Source organism: Lepidochelys kempii, chromosome 4 (assembly GCF_965140285.1).
Source record: "Lepidochelys kempii isolate rLepKem1 chromosome 4, rLepKem1.hap1, whole genome shotgun sequence".
NCBI classification, from domain to species: Eukaryota; Metazoa; Chordata; order Testudines; family Cheloniidae; genus Lepidochelys; species Lepidochelys kempii.
In genome coordinates, this window is record NC_136383.1 from 111,935,125 (window position 1) to 111,959,198 (window position 24,074).

Sequence of the window (24,074 nt, forward strand, 5' to 3'; positions counted from 1 at the left end):
TCCCTGCACCCCATTCAGCTGCCTCTCCTGCCCACGGCCCCATGTGTCCCTGCACTTAAGCACTCCTCCCCCTTCCCGCTCTCTGGCCCTGCACTCCCATCCCTGTCCCCATGTGGCCTTCCACCCTTGCTCATTCAGTCTGCACTCCAGTCTGCCCCCCCCCCCCCCCCAGCCTGTCTGAACTCCAGTCTGTGACCCCCCCCCCCCAGCAGCCTCATGGGCCCCATGCTGTCTGTCCCCTCATATCCTGTGCCTCCTGATATGGCCCCATAGGTAGAGCGCTGTGAGGAATGCAGCCTCTTCTCTTCCCTATCTGCAGTTAGGGCTGTTCTTGCCAGGGAGCAGCTGCTCTCTGTTCTGGTGCCAGAGCAGCCCCTGGTCGGTGAAAGGCATAACTACAGCACTTCTCCAGTTGAATGTATTTTCTGCCGGGGTGGGAGGGCAGAGAATCTGTGTGGGACATGAATTCTGCGCATATGCAGTGGCACAGAATTCCCCCGGGAGTAGAATCTCTCCTGTTGTTGCAGTGAGTGTCTACATTGAGGCGTTACAGTGGCACAACTGCAGTATAGCAGCTGTGCTGCTCTTGGGGTTTAAGTGTGGACATACCTCTGGTTACCACTGCTCAGGGACGTTGATTACCTACATTGTTGGAAGGAAATCTTTCTGTCAGTGCAGGAAGTATTTACACCATGGGCACTACTAGTTAAAGTTGCAGCTATGCCGCTGTACTACCTAACACCCTTACAGCATTGTGAATCGACCTGTGTACTTATCTGGCCTCCATCACTGTATCTGAATGCCTCTCAAATCTTAGATGTGTACATGGTATTTATCCTTATCAACATCCTTGTAGGGTAGGGAAGTGCTGCTCTTCCTGTTTTACAGATGAGGGAACTGAGGCACAGAAATAGTAAATGACTTGCTCAAAGGAATTCTGTGGCAGAGTCAGAAATTGAACCTAGATTTCCTCAGCTACCGTTCTAGTCCAGTGCCTCAACCACAGGGCCATCCTTCCTCTCTGGTGAGCTTATGCCATCACTACTACCTTTTACTAACACATGACACCCAGAGTATGAAATTGACTAGTCTGTCTTCGTCATCCAAGATGAATGAAATGTTGAGAGTGTAAGGAAAATCCTCATTATTTAAGAATCCACTTAATAAATTCAGGTGGTGCTAGAGGATGAGATAAGGGAAAATTTTAAAATGAGTTCAGTGCTTTTTCAGCTTGGAGTGCTCTACTCCTTTATCTAGGAGAAGTGTGGTTATTAGAGAGAGCTCAAGAAGGAGAGACAGGAACTGCTAAATTCTAATCCTGGCCTCTGCCACTGACTTGCTGTGTAGCCTTGTACTTGATCTCACACCTTCCCCTCTGTAAAACAGGGATAATAATTCTTTACGCTGGGATGCTACTAGGATTATCTTCCTAATTGTCCAGAGTCTTGATATATAGAGTGCTACATGCATTTTAATTATTGATCTTACCGGCATTGTTTTGCATTGAGTCATCCTCCTTCCAAGTTCCAAAAAAAGGTGTGGTGACTATATTGTAAAGAGAAACGTAGCAGTTTTCTTACAAAAGTTTGTGTGCTAAGGGTCTTTGTTTGGTCTTGCCTTTTTGTCTGTTGTATTTAGATAGTCTTTGGATTATGCCCATCTTCTCCCAACCTTATCCTGAGATTGACGTTGACATCTAAATGAACTAGATGTCTTTCTGATGACTGGTTTGGAGAAATCCAAAGGTTTCTAGGGTTTTTGTCTCCTATCCTGTCTACTGTCAGTTTTTGAACTGGACAACTGGGATATGTCTATACTGCAGCTAGGAGCAATCCTCCCAGTCCAGGTAGATGGACTCACATGAATGTGCAGTGTTCCCTCTAATTTTTCCCTCGCACGTGCGGAATAAATTTTGTTTTGTGCATCAATATGGAGATCATGTGTCATACATCACCTCCATATTGGTGCACATAATAAAATTCAAGTGGGGGGGTGGGGCCGAGGGGTTTGGAGTGTGGTAGGGGACTCAGGGCTGGGGCAGAGGGTTGGAATGTGGGGGGGTGAGGACTCCGGCTGGGGGTGCGGGCCCTGGAGTGGAGCCGGGGATCGGGGCTTTGGGGTGCAGGTGGCCCCAGGGCTACAGCGGGGAAAGTAGAACCCCCCCGGCTGTCTTGGGAGACAGGCCAGTCCTTGCCTACAGACAGCCCCCCAACCTGAAGCAAATACTCACCAGCAACCACATACCACACAGCAGAACCACTAACCCAGGAACCTATCCTTGCAACAATCCCGTTGCCAACTGTGCCCAAATATCTATTCAGGGGACACCATCACAGGGCCTAATAACATCAGCCACACTATCAGAGGCTCGTTCACCTGCTCATCCACCAATGTGATATATGCCATCATGTGCCAGCAATGCCCCTCTGCCATTTACATTGGTCAAACTGGACAGTCTCTACGTAAAGGAATAAATGGACACAAATCAGATGTCAAGAATTATAACATTCATAAATCAGTCAGAGAACACTTCAGTCTCTCTGGTCACGCGATTACAGACATGAAAGTTGTGATATTACAACAAAAAAACTTCAAATCCAGACTCCAGCAAGAGACTGTTGAATTGGAATTCATTTGCAAATTGGATACAATTAACTTAGGCTTGAATATAGACTGGGAGTGGCTAAGTCATTTTGCAAGGTAACCTATTTCCCCTTGTTTTTTCCTACCCCCCCCCCCCCCCCCGACGTTCTTGTTAAACCCTGGATTTGTGCTGGAAATGGCCCACCTTGATTATCATACACATTGTAAGGAGAGTGATCACTTTAGATAAGCTATTACCAGCAGGAGAGTGGGGTGGGGGGAGGTATTTTTTCATGCTTTGTGTGTATATAATAAGATCTTCTACACTTTCCACAGTATGCATCCGATGAAGTGAGCTGTGGCTCACGAAAGCTTATGCTCAAATAAAGTGGTTAGTCTCTAAGGTGCCACAAGTACTCCTTTTCATTTATCACCTTATTATCTTCTAGGTGTTTGCAAATTGATTGTTTAATTATTTGCTCCATTATATGGTTCAGCTTCTTTAGTTTAGGTCAGGGGTGGCCAACCTGTGGCTCCGGAGCCACATGCAGCTATTCAGAAGTTTAATATGTGGCTCCTTGTATAGGCAGTGACTCCGGGGTTGGAGCTACAGGCGCCAATTTTCCAAGGTGCCAGGTGGTGCTCACTGCTCAACTCCTGGCTCTGCCACAGGCTCTGCCCCCACTCCATCCCTTCCCGCACCCTCCCCTGAGCCGCCATTCCTTGGCTCCCCCACCCCCGAGCCTGCTGCACGCCATGAAATAGCTGATTGGGAGGGAGGGGAAGGCGCTGGTTGGCAGGGCTGGCAGCCAGTGGGAGGCTCTGGGAGTGGGCAGGGAAGAGCTGATGTGGGGGCAGGGGGGCTACTGACTTATTACTGTGACTCTTTGGTAATGTACATTGGTAAATTCTGGCTCCTTCTCAGGCTCAGGTTGGCCACTCCTGGTTTTGGTCTATCAGTATCATATTATGTAATGGGTTATTTACCCGCTGAATTTAAAGCTGGGATGAGGAACAAACAGTGCATATGAGTAGAGCCCTACCAAATTCACGGGTTGGCTCCTGACCCAAAAAGATGGTGTGTGTGTGGGGGGGGGTCGGGTCACAAGATTATTTTGACAGGGGAGGGTGTTGCAATACTGCTACTCTTACTTCTGCACTGCTGCTGGCGGCGGTGCTGCCTTCAGAGCTGGGCAGCTGGAGAGCAGCAGCTGCTGGCTGGGCTTCCAGCCCTGAAGGCAGAGCTGCTGCCAGCAGCAGTGCAGAAGTAAGGATGGCATGATACAGTAGTGCTACCTTTACTTCTGCTCTGCTGCCTCCAGACCTGGGCCCTCAGTCAGCAGCTGCCACTCTCCGGCTGCCCAGCTCTGAAGGCAGCAGCACAGAAGTAAGGGTGGAATGGTATGGTATTACCCCACCCTTACTTCTATGCTGCTACTGGCAGGGCGTTGCCTTCAGAGCTGGGTGCTGACCAACAGTCACTGTTTTCCGGTTGCCTAGCTCTGAAGGTAGTGCAGAAATGAGGGTGGCAATACTATGCCCCCCCTCCCCAAATAACATTGCAATCCCCCTGCAACTCCCTTTTGGGTCAGGACCCCCAATTTGAGAAACACTGATTCCCCCCTGCCCCCGAAATCTGTATAGTATAGGGCAAAAGCACACAAAAGACCAGATTTCACGGGGGAGACCAGATTTCACAGTCGGAGATGCATTTTTCATGGCCATGAATTTGGTAGGGCCCTACATATGAGAAGTGGGAGTTGCATATACTACTTTAGATGCTAACTTGACTTGCAAGGATTAAAAAAAAAAAAAAAATCCAGAGGGAAAATTAGCCTCTCTTTCTTCTAGCTTTCCAAGACCAACTTTGCCAACAACAATGATTTTCGGGCTCTTCTGCAATCACTGTATGCCACGTTCAAGGAATTTAAAATGCACGAGCAGATCGAAAATGAATACATCATTGGCTTACTTCAGCAGCGCAGTCGGACTGTGTATAACGTTCACTCGGACAACAAACTCTCCGAGATGCTTAGTCTCTTTGAGAAAGGGCTGAAGAATGTGAAGGTAAGCTTCCAAAAATAGGCTAAAAGAAGTACTTCTTTAACTTTTGATTGTGTAATAAGGGAAACTTGCTAAGAGTAGTCATTAGTCTGCTACTTCATTTATTTGATGAGAAACTTTAGAAAACAAAGAATTAGATTATACTCAGGCTTTCTTAGCATGTTACTACAACTTTATGGTCTCAGTAAGCAGAAACTGCAGTGCAAGTTTCATCATTTAGTATAGCTGTTAAATGAATCTTTTTCTCTCTCTGATTTTATATATATAACTTGAACATAAATTATAAAGATTGTTAGAATTAAATATAAAGGAAGATATCTATATATTAGACAGATAAAAGATTAAAATGCTACAAAGCAAAACGCTACTGGCATGATATTTTTGTTGTAAAGAGAATAGTTATGAACACAGAGGAAAGCCTAGAAGATTACTAGTAAGTATTATCTAGGAGAAATTTTGGAGCCTTTCTTTGAAATCACAAAATTCAAACTTGAAAATTTAAAATGAGATTAATTTAACAGCTATGTTACTTGATTAAATATACACTTCAGTTTCTGCTTACTGACACCATAAATCTTTTCATATCATGCCCCAAAAGCCTGAGTACTCTAATTCTTTGTTTTCTAAACATATATACACATCTCTTGTATGTAGGTAATTACATTTGTTATGATCTTTTACTTCTCCTGTACTTGGCCCTCTAATCCATTTTGCACAGGACTGCTACTAACATTCAAATGCTGAGTAGCTGTAAATGCCATCTTTTTGGTTTGTTTTCAAATCAACCTTTTGATAAATTTTTTTTTTCATTCCAAATGTGGAATTTCCCCTGCTGCGCACTTCCCATTCTTCTTTTCCTTCAACTCACTTTTTGGAATGAAAACTTGGGTCTCCATTCCATCATTTGACATCCTATATTAAACTTGCCAAAGCAGATGCTCTGTAGTTATGTTAAAAATGTTAACTTATCGCTGTTGATCATAGTCACTAAATGTCAGTCTGGATACTCGGTCTCAGTAAAAGGAGTCAAGTAGACTACATTTTTCTCTACTTTTGTGTTTTTGTTGCTACAGTGTGTCAAAAAGGTAGACTTTTAGAACTCTGAACAGTATTTCTAAGGTTGTCATACTTTGGGAACTCCTTGTCCAATTCACCTCGCATTGTGTAGAAATAGTTTACTTTGGCCCCTGGTGTAACCTGCCAGTGGAGGACAGTACATGTCACTGTGAAGTTGGGGTGGGGAAGGGTAGAATTGGGCTGACAGTGGAAACTCAGTGCAGCCTGTCCTAAGTGACCCTAGTTGTTTGATGCTGTTAAACCAAGCTCAGATTAAACAAAGTTTCATCTCTTACTTCTGAGTTTTGCCCATATAGGAAGTTGTTGTCAGACATACGTAACCTACATGTTTTGTACTACTGACTAGAGCTGGGAAAAAAAATTTGTTTTTTTTGGGGGGAGTGGGAGGGGGATCAGTGACAGGTCTCAAAAATCGAAGGAAATTTTTTTTCAGATGAACCCAAAATTCTTCTTTTTTTCTGAGTTTTCAATTAATCAAAAAGTTGGAAAACTTCAATTTATGTAAAAACAAAACAAAAAGCCCCTTTGATCCCAAATGAAACATTTTGTTTAAATTTTGGGCAGTTTTAACTATTTTTCAATAAAAACATATGTAATGAATGGCTGGATTTACCAAAAAACAAAACAAAACAAAAAAACAGAAGTGGGAATATCCCCACTATACCCAGTATCCTGGTGTTTAGGTCATTCACATGGGATGTGGGAGACCTACATTTGAAACCCTGCTCTGAAACAAGGACATGAACCCAGGTCTTTCACATCCCAAGTGAGTTCTATACCCACCAGGCTATTAGCTCATTCTCTTGTGAAAACAGTTCCACTTCAAATCAATAATTAATCATGAACTGGTCCAGAGAGAGCAAGAAAATGGCTGTGTAACCTGGTGGTTAGGGCACTCACCTAGGACGGGGGACACCCAGGTTCCAGTCCCTGCTCCAGTGAATGTTTGTTTATACAGAGTGGAGTGGCTTCTACAGGGGAGACTGAGAAGGACCTACCCATAGTCTAGTGGCTAGGGAATTAACCTGGGATGTTGTAAATCTGGCTTCAAATCTCTCTGCTTCAGAATGGGGATTTAAACTTGCATATCCCACATCCCAGGCGAGTGTCCTAACCACTGAATCTGAGAGCTATGAATCTAGCCTGACATTTCCGAAACAATTTACTGAAATTGACATGACAAAGTAAGGAAATAACCATTTAACAACCAACCCCCATCTTCATCTTCTTGCTTCTCAGATATTGTCATCAATTTTTACTAGCTTCTCATGTAGAAAACTAACCTAAAAGGAGAAACGGGATTTTTTGGGACAATTTTGGTAAATACTTTCCTAGAGCTATTTGATCTGGTTTGAATTAAACAGGTTGGACTGCACTTATGTTTTTCTCTGAAGTATTGTTATGTTAACTTTGAATAGATGCATTTATTTGTAGAAATCAGTTTTAAGAAAAATGTAAAAATTAAGATTTCAGCATGTTTTCTCTCCTGTGTTAGTTTTTTTGTATTTGAGTCCATGACCACATTACTGATATTGGCTATCATACACTACTGAAAATTTCTCAGTCCACTTATTGGGTATTGTAGCTCAACAGAACAAGAATATTAGCCTTGCATTGTTTACTTTTCATTTCCAACAGAGGGAAAAAAACACCGAACTGGTAAAAAAATAAATAAAAAATAAATAAAAATTTTTTGATGATGCAAGATTGGGTTACTGCCTCCTTCCCGTACTATTGCGAAATGCACTGCAAAGAATTTCCTTCTGTCACAATCTGGACAGACTCCAGGGCCAGATTCTTATTACCGGAATACAGAAAGGGTAACATTCATAGATGAGAAAGGTCTGTTAGCAAATAAGCCACAATGTTTAAAGTAAAGTATGTATTTTAAAAACTGACTGTTTCAAAGTAAGTTTCTATATGGCACATTTAGTTAGTTATAAACTGCAAGTTATGATTTAACTGGGATATTTGGTTAATTCATGTAGAGTTTATATAATTTAAAATACAAAGCTAAGCTAGTATATAACTTATGCAGAATTTCCCATAGAACATGTAAATTTTTAGATTAAATTTATTACTTTAAACTTTTTTGTTGTGGCTGATTGGTAGGCTTTAATCTACAACAATCTTAATACTTTCATGTAAACCTTGCAATTACTTCAGAGTAGAAGTCAGATAATTCATGTGATGACAAAGTAGATTAGAATTACAATAATACAGTATTTGTTAATTTGACTAACGATGGATTATTGACTTCTTATGAATTATTGATGTGAAATAGCAAAGAAGTGAACAAACAAGGTTAAAAATATCAAGGATGCTTCATCACAGAATGTACTTTTATTATGTTGACTAATGTAGTTTTGTTTTAGTTGTGGTACTTCATTGCACAGTGTACTATGTTTTTTAAATAATGAAATTGTTAATACGAACATATAGCGTCTCTGAAAATTTTATGTTATCTGTTCTTCAGGATTCGTAGACCTTGGGTTAGCAAGGTTCTGCTATTTCTGATTAATGACATAATGCGTTTTAGATTGCAACAGCAGAAATAAATTACAATTTTTCTAGTGCAGAAGACATCTACGAGAGTAAGAAATACGCAAATGATCTCTATACTAAAAGTTTAACCATTTTTAGTATGTTCTAAAAATTAACTCTGCCTTTCCAGAAGTGGTTGTATCTTGAGAGCTATGGGAGATATGGATCTACGTTTCAGTTCTTAAACCCTATGGAGAGCTTTTTTGGTTAAATCATACTTTTTCTTTTCAGAATGAATATGAACAGCTAAACTATGCTAAACAGCTGAAAGAGAGGTTGGAAGCCTTCACCAGGGATTTCCTTCCTCACATGAAAGAGGAGGAGGAGGTAGGTAGAACTCATCTCTTAAAGCTAAACCAGTTTTCTTATCTGAATGTTTGGAACTGCTGGTCTTCAGGTCCTGAGAACTGAAGAAGAGGTCTGTGTAAGCTTGAAAGCTTGTCCCTTTTACCAGTTGAAGTTGGTTGAATAAAGGATATTACTTCACCCATTTTGTCTCTAATATTTATTAAATAATTTAAAATTCCATGTATAGTGGAAGTCAAGTGGTTTTGGCATGACGAGTCTTTCTGATAAGAAGTATTTACACTGAGTAAATTGTACAGGATTTCACCCTAATTTTGGATTAGAAATGAAGAATACATGGCATCTACTATGGAAGTTCAAGGCATGCTTACTTTTTATTTTATGGCTGATTTGATATATAGGTTGCCTCTTAGCCTCACTAGTAAATGGAACATGGAATTTTAAAGATATTTGAACAGTTTCTATAATTTAAACTTTCTGTATAAAATTATGGGAATAGTGAGTAATGTATATGGACCATTTCAATTTGACAGTTTTGCTAGGTATTCATACTATGACTGGTATCTTAGGAATGCATTCTTTGTGTGTTAAAAAATATAACTATTTTTTCTTAAGGAATACCTTAAGTGTAATGAGAATATTATTTCGTACAGTGTGTATTTTTCTTTAATTTTAAACATAATGTCCAATTATTTTAAAATAGCTTCTCTAAAAGAAGATCCAGTAAAACAGGCCAAAGATCTACAATGTTAAAAGCAAAACCAAAAAATGTTTGATGCAGTAAACCAGTGGCCCATGAATTAAGCAGCTTCTCTCAAGCTGCCGTATATATTTGACATATACAGACTGGTATTGCCAGTCTGATTCTGTTTTATGTGTATCCAAAAATTGGGAAACATCCTCTGGAGAGACTAAACCTCCCAAATCTGCTCAAGAGAGTAGACCTCTCATGTATTATTAATAATAATACTTTAGTGTCTTCTACATGAGGATCTTAATAATATCTTCTGAGTTAAACACATACTCTTAGCTCCATTTAATATATGGGGAAACTGAAGAAACAAGACAGGTGTACACTAGAAATATAGGCCAACCCAGATATGTCACTCACGAGTGTGAAAAATTCACACCCTTGAGCAACGTAGTTAAACTGGCCTAAGTCCCCATGTAGACAGCACAAGATCCACAGAAGAATTCTTCCATCGACCTAGCTGCTGCCTCTTGGGGAGAAGGATTACCTACACTGATGGGAGAACCCCTCCTGTGGAAGTAGGTAGTTGTCTACACTGAAGTACTACAATGGCACCACTGTAGCATTTTAAATTTAGACAAGCCCACAATTTTAGTTGCCCAAGGTCATGCAATCAGCTGTTTGCAGATTTGGGATTAGAATTTGGGAATTTCAGATTCCTCACCTGGCATTCATTACTGTGCATCATGTTGCTCCTTTTGTAATTCCTGTTGTAAACCTTAAATAAGAAAAGTTTTATATGTATCATTTTGAATACATTGTGGCAGCAGTGTGGTTTTTGTTTGGTTGTGGATAACTGGCATTTATTGGTTTAGGTTTTTCAGCCCATGTTGATGGAATATTTTACTTATGAAGAATTGAAGGACATTAAAAAGAAAGTTATTGATCAACACTGCTCACAGAAGGAAGCTGCAGAACTTGTTAGAGGTCTTAGCCTTTGGAATCAGCTGAAGAGCTCTGTGGATGAGAAAACAGATCAAGGTGAACCATTTTTAATTAAACTGAATGCAATTTTAAATTTGCAAGTATAATCCACTAAAATCACTCCAGTGAAGAGTTGTCACTGTACATTTGCTGAGTGCTTTTACATGCGTAGTTGTTAGAAAACGGTGTCTTTCTTCAAAATTGCAGTGATATTTTGGGAAGAATATTGCTGTTGTAGATTTTTAGAAGTTTCAATGTGGGTGTGTACTCAAGCATATCTCGTTCTTCCCCTGGCGATGCTTTGTCCAAATTATAGCAAACATGCACAGTCTGGTGTTTAACTTTTATTTTCACGCTTCAATTTCAGATTGTATTTTCTTTTTCCAGACCCTGCTTTCATTGCCTGGTTGAGGGCAGGGGTCTGGAGGTTTCTCAGTGTATATCCTCAACAGAGCAGAAGTTAAGTCAGCTGACAGTATCCCAGGTAATAGAACTCCCCCTTGGCCTTCCTTGTCCAAGGAGCCAAAATGGGAGGATAAGCAGGGAAGGAGAGGGTCGGAAAAACGTTTCTGCAAGATGAATGACCGAACAAAGTGAAACTTCGTCACTTTTAGAATGAAATTCGGACAATTCTGAAACACAACCTTGCTTTTTCTTTATGAAACTTAGTATAGGATGGTTCACTTGATAAGGGCCTGTTGCCCATTTAATTTGAATGTTAGAGCATCAATACAATTTTCAATGTAAAAAATACTCATAGCTGAGAAGGTGGCCTAGTCAGCTTGGTAGGAGGCTTTTGTTGTTCCACAACATCAGGAATATTGTAATGGGATAGTAAATACAGCACATACTCATGAAACTGACTACTAAGGGTAAAGAAGGTACTGTTCCAACTTGAATCTGTTCATGAAAATCTAACAAACTTGAATTGAAGACTGTAATCCAAACAGTGACAAGATTTGAGACTTCCTTTGAACCACTAAACTGATCAATTTCTACTTTTATAGGCCAAGCTGACAGAAAATAAGATAGTGGGTCAGAATGCAAAATACATCTTGGTCTCTGACCAATCCAATATGGCAGACACATAGCCTGCTGGAATTAGCTCCTGCCATCTCTGAGTGGGAATTTGGGGATAGTAAGACTTCTACAACTTTTCTGTCTTGAGTTTAGTTTGCTTTGGTATCAGAGTGGATTTGTGGGGGAAGCATATGTGAAGGTATGTGATTTTTTTGAAGGAAACATATAAATTCCAACCATTTTAAAAAATGGAGGAAGTATCCATCGCTGATGTCTATTTCTTGTGCACTGCTGCTACTTTTGAGAGAAAGCAAAATATAAATATTTCATCTGAGGAAGATTTTGCTGAATAACAAACACCTTAAATTAGGCAATCAAGTGAACCTGTGCATGATTGCATTTTCCTTTCCTGCCAGAGAAATGGCAAGCAGGACATTTTGTTGGACAAATTCCTTGTCTTATCCGGCACTTACTTCGAAGGCTTCTTGACACAGGAAAAGAGACTTTGCCCCTCTCCGAACAGTCATATAAAACCTCATGGCTTCATTTTCATTTTGTCAGTTTTCTGGGATACCATTTGTCTGAAGTCTTGTATGCACTTCAGGTTTGAAGTTCAGCTCCTGGCATACAAATAAATTGGTATTCCTAAAGGGACCAAGATACTAAATGTGGAACCCTGCAAGGTGATCTCCCTTATTGTGCAGTCATTATGGGAGGCTCTGATCTTAGCCACATCTAGTATGTCTTCTAGATACACAAATTGTTTTATGGGAGCAAGTTGGAAATTTGGGTAGCTTGCAGAATATGAATGCCAAGTTAGAAAGGCCTAACTTTGACACCAGCAATTCCTGTGGTGAATTGATCAGTTTCGTGGATCCCTTCCCTAGTAATATCTTTGGTTGACCAGTTGTCCAGATAAGAAAACACATGCATTCCTATTCAGTATTAAATGAAATATAGTATATTCAAACAGTTGCTAAATGTTTGCAAGCCAACATCATGAATTGAGGGTACTATTTCTGTGCTTACTTAATTAGAAATCTGGGATACAACCTGAGACTGGGCTTGATCCTGATGTGTAAGAATCCATAAGGTTCAGAAGTTGTAGCCTGCTTCCAGTCTCTGGAAGCAAGTCACCGACTACTGGAAAAATCACTTTGACTTTTTCTGTCATAACAAACTAGTGTCTCTGATACTCCAGAATGGTAAGGTAGTTGAACTGTTTTTGAAATTTGGTCTATGAGAATCAGTCTTCTCACATTCTGGAAGCACACATGTAAAAATGGGAATCCATTATAACACACTTACCGTTGGAGAAAATCTTATTCTTTTGATGTAATGGGAAATAATAGCATTGCCTCTATGGGTCTGGTGTCTGAAAGATCTATTTTAAGGTGAGTATCGCTTTCCCTTTCTGACTAAAGTTAATGAATAGAAGAAAAAAAGACAAATATTTAGCCTCCAAATCATTTGTACCACTTCTCATGGTCTTTTTTTGTAATGAATGTTCATTTTAAAAATCTGATTCCTTACTGATTGAATTTTTCACACCACTACTATATATTTATTTTGTAACAGCTAATGGTTATGTACAAATTATTTTAAACACACTTTTTACGTAAATTCACCCACAGTGAGGCTTGTTAAAGCTACTGCTTGTTTACTAGGCATGAACAGAAACTAAAAACGAAATATGATACATGTGCTTCAGAGCACTGTGTAAGACACTTACTTGGTTTTGTTTGTTAGTCTTGACCATTCAGAAGTTTAAAAAGGTATTACCTATACAAGTTAATTGCACCCAGAAGAGAATGGGGAGCCAAGTGCAAAGATTTGATTCTTAAAGCAAAGAGGATGTGCTTATGTTGGCTTTCCCCAGTCAAGAAAGCTGAGTGCTTGGAGGTAATAAAAACACGATCCTCATTGGACAGGACTAGTTGCAGCTTCCTTGCTAGCTGCAGATGAGAAAAGTCCCTGTGGCTTAGTACAGTACCCTGAGAATCCAGGAGCAGCCATGGTTTGTGTTTTGGCAAAGGCAGGCGTACATGTTGTTAAAAGGTGCAAATGCTGCTTCTGCCCATTTCGATAAGTGTTCACTACCACAAAATATTACTTCCATTCCACCTGGCTTGAGTAGCATCCAGATTCCTTTCTTGGCCAGACTTCGGAAAGGAAATTAGACTGTATACTCGGTAAAGGAAATGATAGGGATTGAACTGAGTTATTGTGATCTTCAGTGGCATTTATAATATAGAACGTTTAACACTTCCCTCCACCCTCCCAAATACTTTTATGTGAAATATTCTTTTAGGTCTTATTACCAAACAAATCGAATGTTTTCTTATGTTCGCTTTAATGCATTTTATCATTGCATCACCTTGGGGAAAATGAGTCCAACCATTATCACTTAACTGCAGAAGTATACACGCATACCCCTTTATTAACACACATGTTTTATATTTCAGAAACTGAAGTGACAGGGCATACCACAAATGTTACTCATCTTCCTCCTGAAGTAATGCTGACCATTTTCAGTTACCTTAGCCCTCAGGAGTTGTGTCGGTGTAGTCAAGTAAGCACTAAGTGGTCTCAACTGGTTAAAACGGGATCTCTTTGGAAACACCTCTACCCTGTTCAGTGGGCCAGAGGTAGGTGATTGAATTTTTCATCTGTTTTTAAAAACGTTTCAAGGATCTGACTTTGGAGATTGCAAAATATAATAAATTAGTATTTTGTGTGACTAATCTAGATTAACTGAGTGTAGGTGCTCCATTTGGTCATGGTGGCATTACACAGCTTAATTTGATGTGATAGAAGTTGATTTTGATAGAGGGAACAACTACAAGCTTAGTTTAATGTTTTATTTTTTGGTAGTCATGAAAAGACAGTATATACAAGAACGGACCCAAGTTAAGTGAAACAGTAATATGCGAACACGTATGTGATCTAACAATTATGTTAATTGGTACTACATCTTTGTAATTGGAAGTAAGGTTAGTATATAGTATTCTCTATCCTTGTGTTCTAAATGGTGATAATGTGGCTGCATTAGTAGTCTTATTGCAGCGGATTCAGAGAAATTGGTTAGTAAAAGTGAAATATTTCATATTTTTGTTACGTTGCAGGCTTTTCGTATACAGACAAAGCCTTTAGAGGCTCTTTACATATTGTAAGACTCCAATACGTACAAGCCACAGCAGCAACAAAACCCCTGTTCCTTTGCAGTTAGCTACATTCGGCTAGTTGGCATTTCACTGTTTCCCCACAATTAGTAAGAGAAACTTCATATCCAACTGGTCCATTGGAAAAAGCTTGTTTTCTACACCACTGAGTCACGTGTGCAGTGTGTAATTGTAAACTCATGATCTATAGCTGTTGGAAGTGTTTTTATTCTAAACTGATCAACTCCTGACTAGGTGACATGACCAGTAAATCGTGAGGATTTCATATTAGAAAGGAAATTTGTTTATTTCATGCAGGTTTTTTTGCTTAGTAAATCGATAGTTGGTTACACCAATTGTTAAATGAACTGTGTATATATAAATATACTTATTTTGTTACAGAATTTTAGAAACGGGAAATCAAAATTTTTCAATGAGACGCACCATTATTTCAGTCCTACTTTGCATTTTCATACTGGACCCTAGTGGGGAAATATGAAAAAGAGAGTCCTCATTAAGAAATATAACAATAATTAACCTAATGGAGATATTGAAATTGTCTTAGGGAATTCTAAAAGCTTTTGAATATTCACTTTAAATATATTATAAACATCAAGAAATGTATATGTAACAGCCCAATCCAACTTCAGTTGAAGAAAATAGAAAATCTTTTACTTATATCATTGGATTGGATCCCAATATATAACAAGTAATTTCTGGAGTTTTCAGTTATAAAGATCAAATGTTTCCTGGAGTGCTTTTTCATTTATTTCCTTTTTTTGGCTGAGTAGGTGACTGGTACAGTGGTCCTGCAACTGACCTTGATACTGAACCTGATGAGGAGTGGGTGAAAAATAGAAAAGATGAAAGTCGTGCTTTTCAGGAATGGGATGAAGATGCTGACATAGATGAATCTGGTAGGCAAAATCTAATCTAGAATAAATTGCTATGCAGAATTCCGTTTCAGCTTTTCATGAAGAAGATACAAAACCCCCCTTTAGATGTAATCGTATAGCTATAATTTTATACAGAGGCAAATGTAGCTACTTTTTAAAAACAGTTTTTCTCTTAATTGATTTTAGTACACATATTACAATTATGAATAAATGAAGAAACATTTAATCTGGAATATGTACTTTTACCTTGGGCTAGCAGAAAATATTTTGAATTTGGACAGTTTCAACTAACAACTGTAGAATTAAGATTAAACTAATATACTTACAATTAAAGGAACACAGGCGCACTGGCTCTTGAGCAGTTAGTCGATGTCATCTACATATTACATGGATATAAAATGTTTCCAGATATGGTACTTTTTTTTGTTAGGCAACCACACTTTTTTTTACTAAAGCAAAGTAGTGGCAAGTAGTCATCCTAACCAATGTCCCATAATGTTCAATCTCTGTGAGGTATGCAAAACACAGCACACGCAAACTTCCTTTGTCCACAATTTAATGATAGCGACAACATCTTACCTTATTTGTGTTACTAAGGCTTGGATGAATTATGCTCCTATCTCTGTTTTGGCTATCCCATTTCCAGCTCTGTACTCAGTTCAGCATGAGCTGAACATTGGGGAAGGGCAAGACCATGTTTTTTTTTAATATGGTCTGTTGGTCAGAAATTCCCCATCTTGAAGACACATTCAGTAGAGTGTGTCCAATTGGTATGTGAGTTCCAAGATAAAACTGACTTTAAAAATATGTTGCTATTTTCAAATTTTTAGTCTTAGAATCCTGTTAGATATAAAGGTGCTCTTGGATGCCCAGTTGACTTCAGTAACACACAATAGTTTTCCTTTCTCTACTATTGGCCCAGAGTCTGCAAATTTATCTCTTTGTAAACCACATCCAGGATCCTTGCCGTTGTAACCTGTAACTGATTCCTGTAACGTCTTCTACGCAGTTACCAGTGGAAAAAGTAATTGGCAGCTTCAGCTAGTACAGAATGCTGTGTTGCTCTTTGGAATGAGGTGATCATTATGACCAAATAACACTCTGTATTCTGAATTTCACCCGTTCGTGTCTGTGTACGTTTTGAATTTTTGGTAGCAACCTGTAAAACCCTAAATGGTGCAGAATCTGAAAGAAACCTTCTTCTTGAGCAATGTTGTAATAGCTTTCTATTGGGTTGGTTGCTCTGTTGGTTTCTGGGGTTTATCTCTATAGGACAGCTAGCAAGATAGACAAGTAGAAAACCACACCTCTAGAATCTACTTCTCAGAGCCGAGCAAATTTTGAAGTGCATCATTAAACATGTGTTGTGTTAAACTTTTCATTTACATCCATATTTTTTTAGGCACAAGATATGTAGATGTTTTAAATCTTAGTTTAAACCTTAGTGGTTCTTTCAGTAGTGTCCCTGTGGGTGCTCCATTGTAGATGTGTATGCGTCCCTGTGCAGCCCTGACTGAGATCCCGCAAGGACAGAGCTCCACCAGAAAATTATCTTCCTGGAGGCAGCTCTGTGACCTCAATCTCCTGGTGGACGTGGGTCTTTCCCATAACTTTCGACTTCTAAGGGAAATGGGTCAGAGAAACAAGCTGGGGAGTCCTCTCTTAAGTTCTTCAAGAAGAAGGTGGGGAAGTCATAAGTCATAAGTGAGTGTATGGATAGCCACAAATGATCTCTCTCTTGCTCAGTATCCTCAGCACCAGTGCAGGGCTACACCATATGACAGGGACTAGTAAAGCCTTGATCCCTTTGGCAGATGGCATATTCCTCTGCCACCTTGCAGTTCTATGTCACCAACTACCAGGCGCTCACGACCAAATGTAACTATATATATTATAACGAACTCAGTGACTGTATTGGCACATCGGGAATCCTTTAAAGGCATCATACAAGAGGGACAATTAGTAGCAAAATCAAAGCTACAATTGGCCTGTAGTGCCAGAGACACAGCAGCTAGGTCCATCTCCACAGTGGTGATGTGATGGACATCCATGACTCCACTTGTCGGTATTCCCAAAAGAGGCACAGTCCATGGTGGAAGATCTTCCTTTTGAGGGGATGAAGCTCTTCGCCGAAAAGACCGACGCCTCTCTTCATATCTTGAAGTATTCCAGGGCTACCCTCGAGTCACTGGGAATCTATATGCTGGGGCAAAAGAGGTGTTTTAGTCTCCAATCTCAACACAGACCATATGTGGCTCAATATCAGCTTCAACATCATTACGAAACGCAGAGGAAGAAAGGGAAATTCCTGAAGTGCAAACTGTCTGGTCTCGTCCCAACTCCCTGCATCTAAACACCACATTTGACAGGCAGGTCGAGGCACCATGAGACCACTCCCCACAACTGACTGTGATTATATACCCATTCAGCCACCGATTGGCAATATTCTGTACTGCCTGGGAACATAAAATGTCGGACTGATGAGTTTTAGAGATTGTCCAATCTGGGAACTCCATTGACTTCACCTCCATAGCCCCTCCACAACCCCCTTTCTGTCCCTCATCAGGGACCCTTCCCATGAGAGTTTACGATGACAGGAGATAAATCATCTCCTCCAGTTAGGAGCCATAGAACTGGTACCTCAGCGTCTGTGAGGCAAGGAGTTCTACTCTCATTATGTCCTAATTCCCAAAAGAAAGGGAAGTTAGAGACCCCTACTGGACCTCAGAGCTCTCAACAAGTTTGTCAAGGCTCAGAAGTTCAAGGTGGTCACCTTATTGACTATCATTCCAAGTTTGGAACAGGGAGACTGTTTTTATGCCCTCAACCTCCAAGACACCTATTTTCACATCTTGATCCTATCAGCTCATAGATGATTTCTCAGGTTCACTCTGGGACATGACCATTATCAATGCAGAGTCCTCCCCTTCGTGCTGTCATTAACCCTGAGAGTATTTTCCAAAGTTCTCTCAGTGGTAGCCACTCACTGATCCTCTCAAGGGATAATGATTTACCCATACCTAGATGATTGTCTCCTCAGAGCCTGATCTCTCCAGGAGGCCCACAAAGCTGTCAACACTACAATACACTTGTTCACAGAACTGGGTTTACAGGTCAACACCCAGAAGTCAGCCCTTACCCCCAGTGCAATGCCTGGAATTCATTGGGGACATCCTAGATGCCATACAGGCCAAAGCCCTTCTGCCTCACCACTGGTTCCTATCCCTGGCTTTGCTCATAGACACGATTCAATACAGTCCAAATTCCGGCCGGACTCTGCCTCCAACTTGGGACACGTGGCAGTAGGCACGACAGTGATACCACATGCCAGATTCCACATGCCATGCCTTCAGCTATGGTTCAGTTTGGTCAAACCCCACCAGAATTAAAAATTCCTTAAACTGGTGGAAGGACCTGACAAATGTGACAGGGGTCCCCTTCTCATACATGTCACCATTTTTGGTCCTTACCACAAATCATCACTCATAGGGAAGGTAGCACATTTAAATGGCCTCATGACGCAAGACAAATGGTCATCTTCAGAGATGTCTCTACACATCAGTCTCCTCAAACTGAGAGCTGTCAGCATGTCTGTGCCCATTTCCTCCTGCTGATCGCAGGATCACATACAAAGATCATAACAGACAACATACCCATAGCAGCTGGGAGGGCTGAGGGGCAGCTCACCCTCTCTGTGCATGGAGGCAATGAGACTATGGAACTGGTGCGTATCTCACAAAGTCGCTTTGCTCGTAACTTACTTCCTGGGTATGCAGAATTTGATAGTGGACAAATTCCTGCACGATTACAAGCGGGTGATGCACTCGTCAGTACTCCACAACTTGTTATACAATGAGGAACACTATCCATAGACCTGTGCACCACTTACCAGAACAAGAAGTGCCCATGCTACTGCTCCAGGGCAGGGATGGAACTGCACTCTCTGCGTGGTGCTCTTCTTCTCCACTGGGACAAGAACCTTTTTTTACGCCTCTCCTCCATTTCCTCTTCTGCTGAAGGTCCTGCTAAAAATAAAAAGGGATGGAGCTCACATCATCCTGATTGCTCCTACTTGGCCGAGACAGATCTGGTGCCCTTATCTGACACGGCTCATGACATGCCCGCTCTCTCCTGACCTTTCCACACCACCTCTCGCAAGCCTAAGGGTGTACCCAACATGCCAACAGGGGGATTCTTTGTCTCAAAGCATGGCCTCTGCTTGGTTCCAGCACCTAGAAATTTCATGCGCAAAGGTAGTACAAGAGGTTCAGTTACACAGTATAAAGTCCTCTGCCCGATGTACTTACCTGCAAAAATGGTCTAGGTTTCAGATCCCAACAGATCTCTCCAATATCAGCAACTCTTCCACATATTCTCGAATATGCTCTGACCCTGAAAAAGTCAGAATTATCCCTAAACTCTCTTAGGGTCCATCTAGCAGCTATTACAGCCTTTCACCATCCCGTAGAGGGATATTCTGTGCTGTCATACCCTACCACTAAAAGATTCATTTAAGAGTATAATAAACCTCTTCCCTCAACCTCAACTCCCTTTCTCCATGTGGAACTAAACCTGGTACTGAAAGGGCTGACTAGGCCCCCTTTTGAATCCATGGCCACGTGTTCGCTAACTACCTATCAGTGAAAACAGCCTACCCGATAGCAATTACCTTGCCCAAAAGGATAGCAGAGATAGCAGGTCTGATGGCACATCCTCCTTACACAGTATCCTTTCCAAACAAGGTTACAGTCAGGCCGCATCCAAAATTCATTCCCCAGGTAATCTCCCCATTTCACATGAATCAATTCACCATTGAATTTTCTACTCCAAGCCTCACCAAGACAATAGGGAGGCTATAGTACATATCCCAGATGCTAGGAGAGCCCTGGCCTTCTACCTTGATAAGACAAATGCCTTCGGGAAGTCCCCTAGACTTTCCTCTCTGTGACGGGAAGATCCAAGGGCTCAGGAATATCAGCCCAAAGAGACTCTCTGTGTGGGTCTTGAATTGCGTCAGACAGTGCTACCAAATTCATAACGTGACCCGCACCTCCTAGACTTGATCTGTACACATTCCATAAGATCAATCTCCTCATCTGTCACCTTCTTCAAGGATGTCCCTATCTCAGAGATCTGCAGAGCATTGACAGGGGCATCAGTCCACGCTTTTGCAGAACACTATGCCATTGCTGGAGAGACTGTCTCTGATGCCATACTCTGCTCCACAGTACTGTCATCTGTAATTGACCTGACTCTGAAGTCCCAGTCCTCCAGAAGAGATACTACTTGGGAGTACAGTGGAGCATCCATATGGACACTACTTGAAGAAGTTGTTACTCACCTTGTGCAGTAACGATGGTTCTTCAAGATGTGTGTCCCTATGGTTGTCCACAACCCACCCTCTTCCCCTCTACTTTGGAATTCTCGTTTATGACTCTGTGGTAGAGAAGGAACTGGGGATGGTTAGCCCCACGTGCTGACTAGCCTTATGACACAGCACAAGGAGAGACCACGCATATGCTGGCCTAACAGACACTGCTATGAAGTTCTCCAATCAGCAGCATAGGGATGCAGACACACCTTCAGTGGAGCACCCATAGTAGGAGACATCTCGAAGAACCATCGTTACTGCATAAGGTGGATAGCTTTTTTTGTAAATCTTGTATTTAATGTGATATGAGGAGATGAACTTTAAAAATCTCTCTAAATACATGGTAAAATCTTACTTTCTCTTTGATTTATTTTACAGAAGAGGCTGCAGAAGAATCACTTGCAATTAACATAGCGCAGATGGAAAAGCATTTACTCCATGGCTTAATTCATAATGTTCTCCCACATGTAGGCACTTCAGTGAAAACACTAGTACTGGCCTACAGTTCTGCAGTTTCTAACAAAATGGTATGTATTGTCAGCACTAATATGTTTGAGTGTGTAGGCTATAATTAGTAATAATATATAATTGGTGTGCTTGAGTCTGTATTGTCAGTGAAGTTGAATTGCAACTCAAATGAGCATTCATTTGCATCTTGGCTGTGAGACTCTTTAATTGTCTGGTTTTTGCATTTTCTTTTTTTCATTCCTTTCCTAGGTTAGACAGTTCTTGGAACTTTGTCCTAACTTGGAACATCTGGATCTCACTCAAACTGATATTTCAGACTCTGCATTTGAAAGGTTAGTTATTTGCTTTTAAAAACTTGGTATCTATAGCTTTTCCAGTAAAAAACAAAACCAAACCTAGAGCATACTGTGACTAGTATAGTAATTATACATAGAATGTGCATTCAACCATAACCAACAATCAAACTAAAGCAGCATTAATATTCTACTTAATATGGCAGGCAAAGCTTATAACTATGGAGTGGAACATTTTGAAAAGGTTTCAACTGTTTCAGCATTGCACATAACCCCAGTGAGTTGCAACCCTTGCATAATAATCTTATGGGTGTAATGTTAACACTTAATGAATGTAATGCATACTACTTGAGCGCTAGACTTTATTGGGCATTTGCTTTGGGTGCGGATGCGCTCCGTGTGCCAGTAACTGGAAATTCTTCAAAAATAGCAGCTGTTTGTGAATGCGCCCTCGCTGCTTCCATGATCCCCACCAAGAACTTCGGGGGCTGTGCAGGCCAACAGCCTCTCCGGTTCCATTCTACCACTTCCAGTCTGGAATGGAACTATTCTCTGTCTAGCCTTTCCAACTTCCCTGCTTGATGATCGGTTCCTTAAATAAATTTTTTAGGTGTTTTATATTCATTAATCTGAGGGTAGTGGGTTCCTCTCCATTCATTTCCCCTATCATTTTAGGGCACCTTGTTATGCCCAAAGTTCCAGATTTCAAAGCCTGGCTGGCCTGCCCACAGAGGTTCCCTCTGAGTGACTTGCATGAGAGCTGTCTGTACTGCCTTGGGGAAGCACAGACCCCCTCAGGTATGACGTCTGCCATGCCTTTCCTCAGTGTACTTGGCAGTTTCAGGAATTCAGACTTGTAGGTGTCTTATGGAGTTCTCTTTGAGGCCCTGTTTGGACCTGGGGCTCTCCTGCTCCACATCTACCGGATCTGAGCCTCCTGGTGTCATCCCTCCAGAACCGCAGCCATTCAGTTGAGTCTTTCAAGAAATCTAAGCACACCACTATGTTATACCAATAAAATAAAAACCAGCAGGATCTTATTAAAGGGAAAAAGGCAAAATACCACATTTATTGTGAATACAGAAAGAATCATAGTAAGCAGTTAATTATAGCTATAACATTCCATTCAATCTCATATTTATTCTCACATTCATTCATACAAACACACCCACACACACAGGTTCTGCAAGGTTGTTATCATAGTTACCAGCCTTAGAGTTGCTCATGCCAAGCCACTGGCCAGGTGGCCTGGACATGAGGAGGGAGCAGGGCCTTGTCAGATGCTCATCTGATGCTCCTGGAAGTTGGTTTGCAGAATCAGACCCCAAAGTTCTCACTTTTTAGAGTCTATTTTTATAGGAATTTCTTCCTATGCCAGTCTATGGGAATTGCTTCATCATGCTGTTGCTGAATCAATCAGCAGATAGCACATTCCTGACGGCTCCAAGATGTTATCTTGTTCTTTGGTTCTCCCATCCTTGAGGCTGTTGGGTGGATTCCAGTCTGCCCTCCGGGGGGGGGGGGGGGTCCTCTGGTTATTTCCACTTGACGCCTTCTTCAGCAGATGGACACTGGATTCTTAGGCTGGCACCTCCCTGATCATTCAGTTATTATCCACACCAAGCATCCATCCACATACATCCTCTATCTCTATTTTAATCACAATTGTTAATACAACAAAAGGGCGGGGAGTCTCTGGGTGCTGTTTCTGTTGTTAGAGTATTGCTTTGAGTCTCTCTCTCTGTGAATTGCTTTGAGAACAGACTCTGTCTTAGAATGTACTAACGCAATTAGCAGCTTGCAAGTTTCACACATAGAGGGAGAGAAACAGTACCAAAAACCAAGAGACCTCTTAATTAGTAATACCCTGGAATTGAAACTATGGGGAATCAAACTCATTTGTGATTTTTAATACAGAACTTCTTTAATATGATCCAACAACTAAATGGAGGTATGAAGAAGGCCAGGGTAAACACCCTCGCAAAAAGAGGGATAAATCACCTCAGAAATCCTCCAAAAAGAGGTTTATTTCTCCCCTTCCTCAGGCACCACCGGATGCCCCAGGAAGGGTACATCCAGACCTTGCAGGGAGCAGGGGCCATTATCGACGGTTATGAGAGGTACCAGCGTCCTGAAATTGTCTGCTGAACGGGCAGGACCAATCCAACACCACACAGAGGCAGAAGGGACTGTTTGCCCTCTGCACTGTTAACACCAATCCAGCAGAAGTCTGCTGCTTCAAAGAGAGCATTGACAGATCCAACCAGGATGCCTGCCAGCTCTCCTCTGGTGAGATCTCTGTATGCTCTGCTTGAAGATCTGGCATTTTGTGTGTATCCAGAATTTCTGATCCTCTTGGACCGATTCTGCTGAGAGATGTTCCAACACTACCAACTCAACATTTGCCAATCCCAAGCTCAAGCCATAAGGCGGAGGCTCCAGCACTGTCAATGTACGATTCATCAGCTCATATCTGTGGTTGGTCAGGGTCAGGATACACACCCATTGGTTTGTCCACGAGAGCCTGACCATTCGTACTTGTCGGATGAAAATGACTCAGTACTCAGGGTTCTTCTGACAATATAGTTAAGAGCTATCCCTAACAGGGCTTCTAAA

The 24,074-nt window shown here is 41.2% G+C and overlaps 1 protein-coding gene across 2 annotated transcripts in view; it reads left to right on the forward strand.

The window, feature by feature from the left end:
- FBXL5 (F-box and leucine rich repeat protein 5) overlaps positions 1-24,074 on the forward strand; it is a 54,888-nt gene that overhangs the window by 7,922 nt on the left and 22,892 nt on the right. Inside the window, exons 1-8 of one of the 2 annotated variants that reach the window (XM_073342469.2) lie at positions 2,571-2,700; positions 4,435-4,650; positions 8,500-8,595; positions 10,141-10,306; positions 13,735-13,917; positions 15,222-15,347; positions 21,076-21,224; positions 21,415-21,497. In XM_073342469.2, coding sequence (XP_073198570.1) covers positions 4,516-4,650; positions 8,500-8,595; positions 10,141-10,306; positions 13,735-13,917; positions 15,222-15,347; positions 21,076-21,224; positions 21,415-21,497 — 938 coding nt within the window. In that variant the 5' untranslated portion in view covers positions 2,571-2,700; positions 4,435-4,515. Of the gene's footprint in view, positions 1-2,570; positions 2,701-4,434; positions 4,651-8,499; positions 8,596-10,140; positions 10,307-13,734; positions 13,918-15,221; positions 15,348-21,075; positions 21,225-21,414; positions 21,498-24,074 lie in introns of those variants that run through there. The other variant, XM_073342470.2, reaches the window with a different exon arrangement.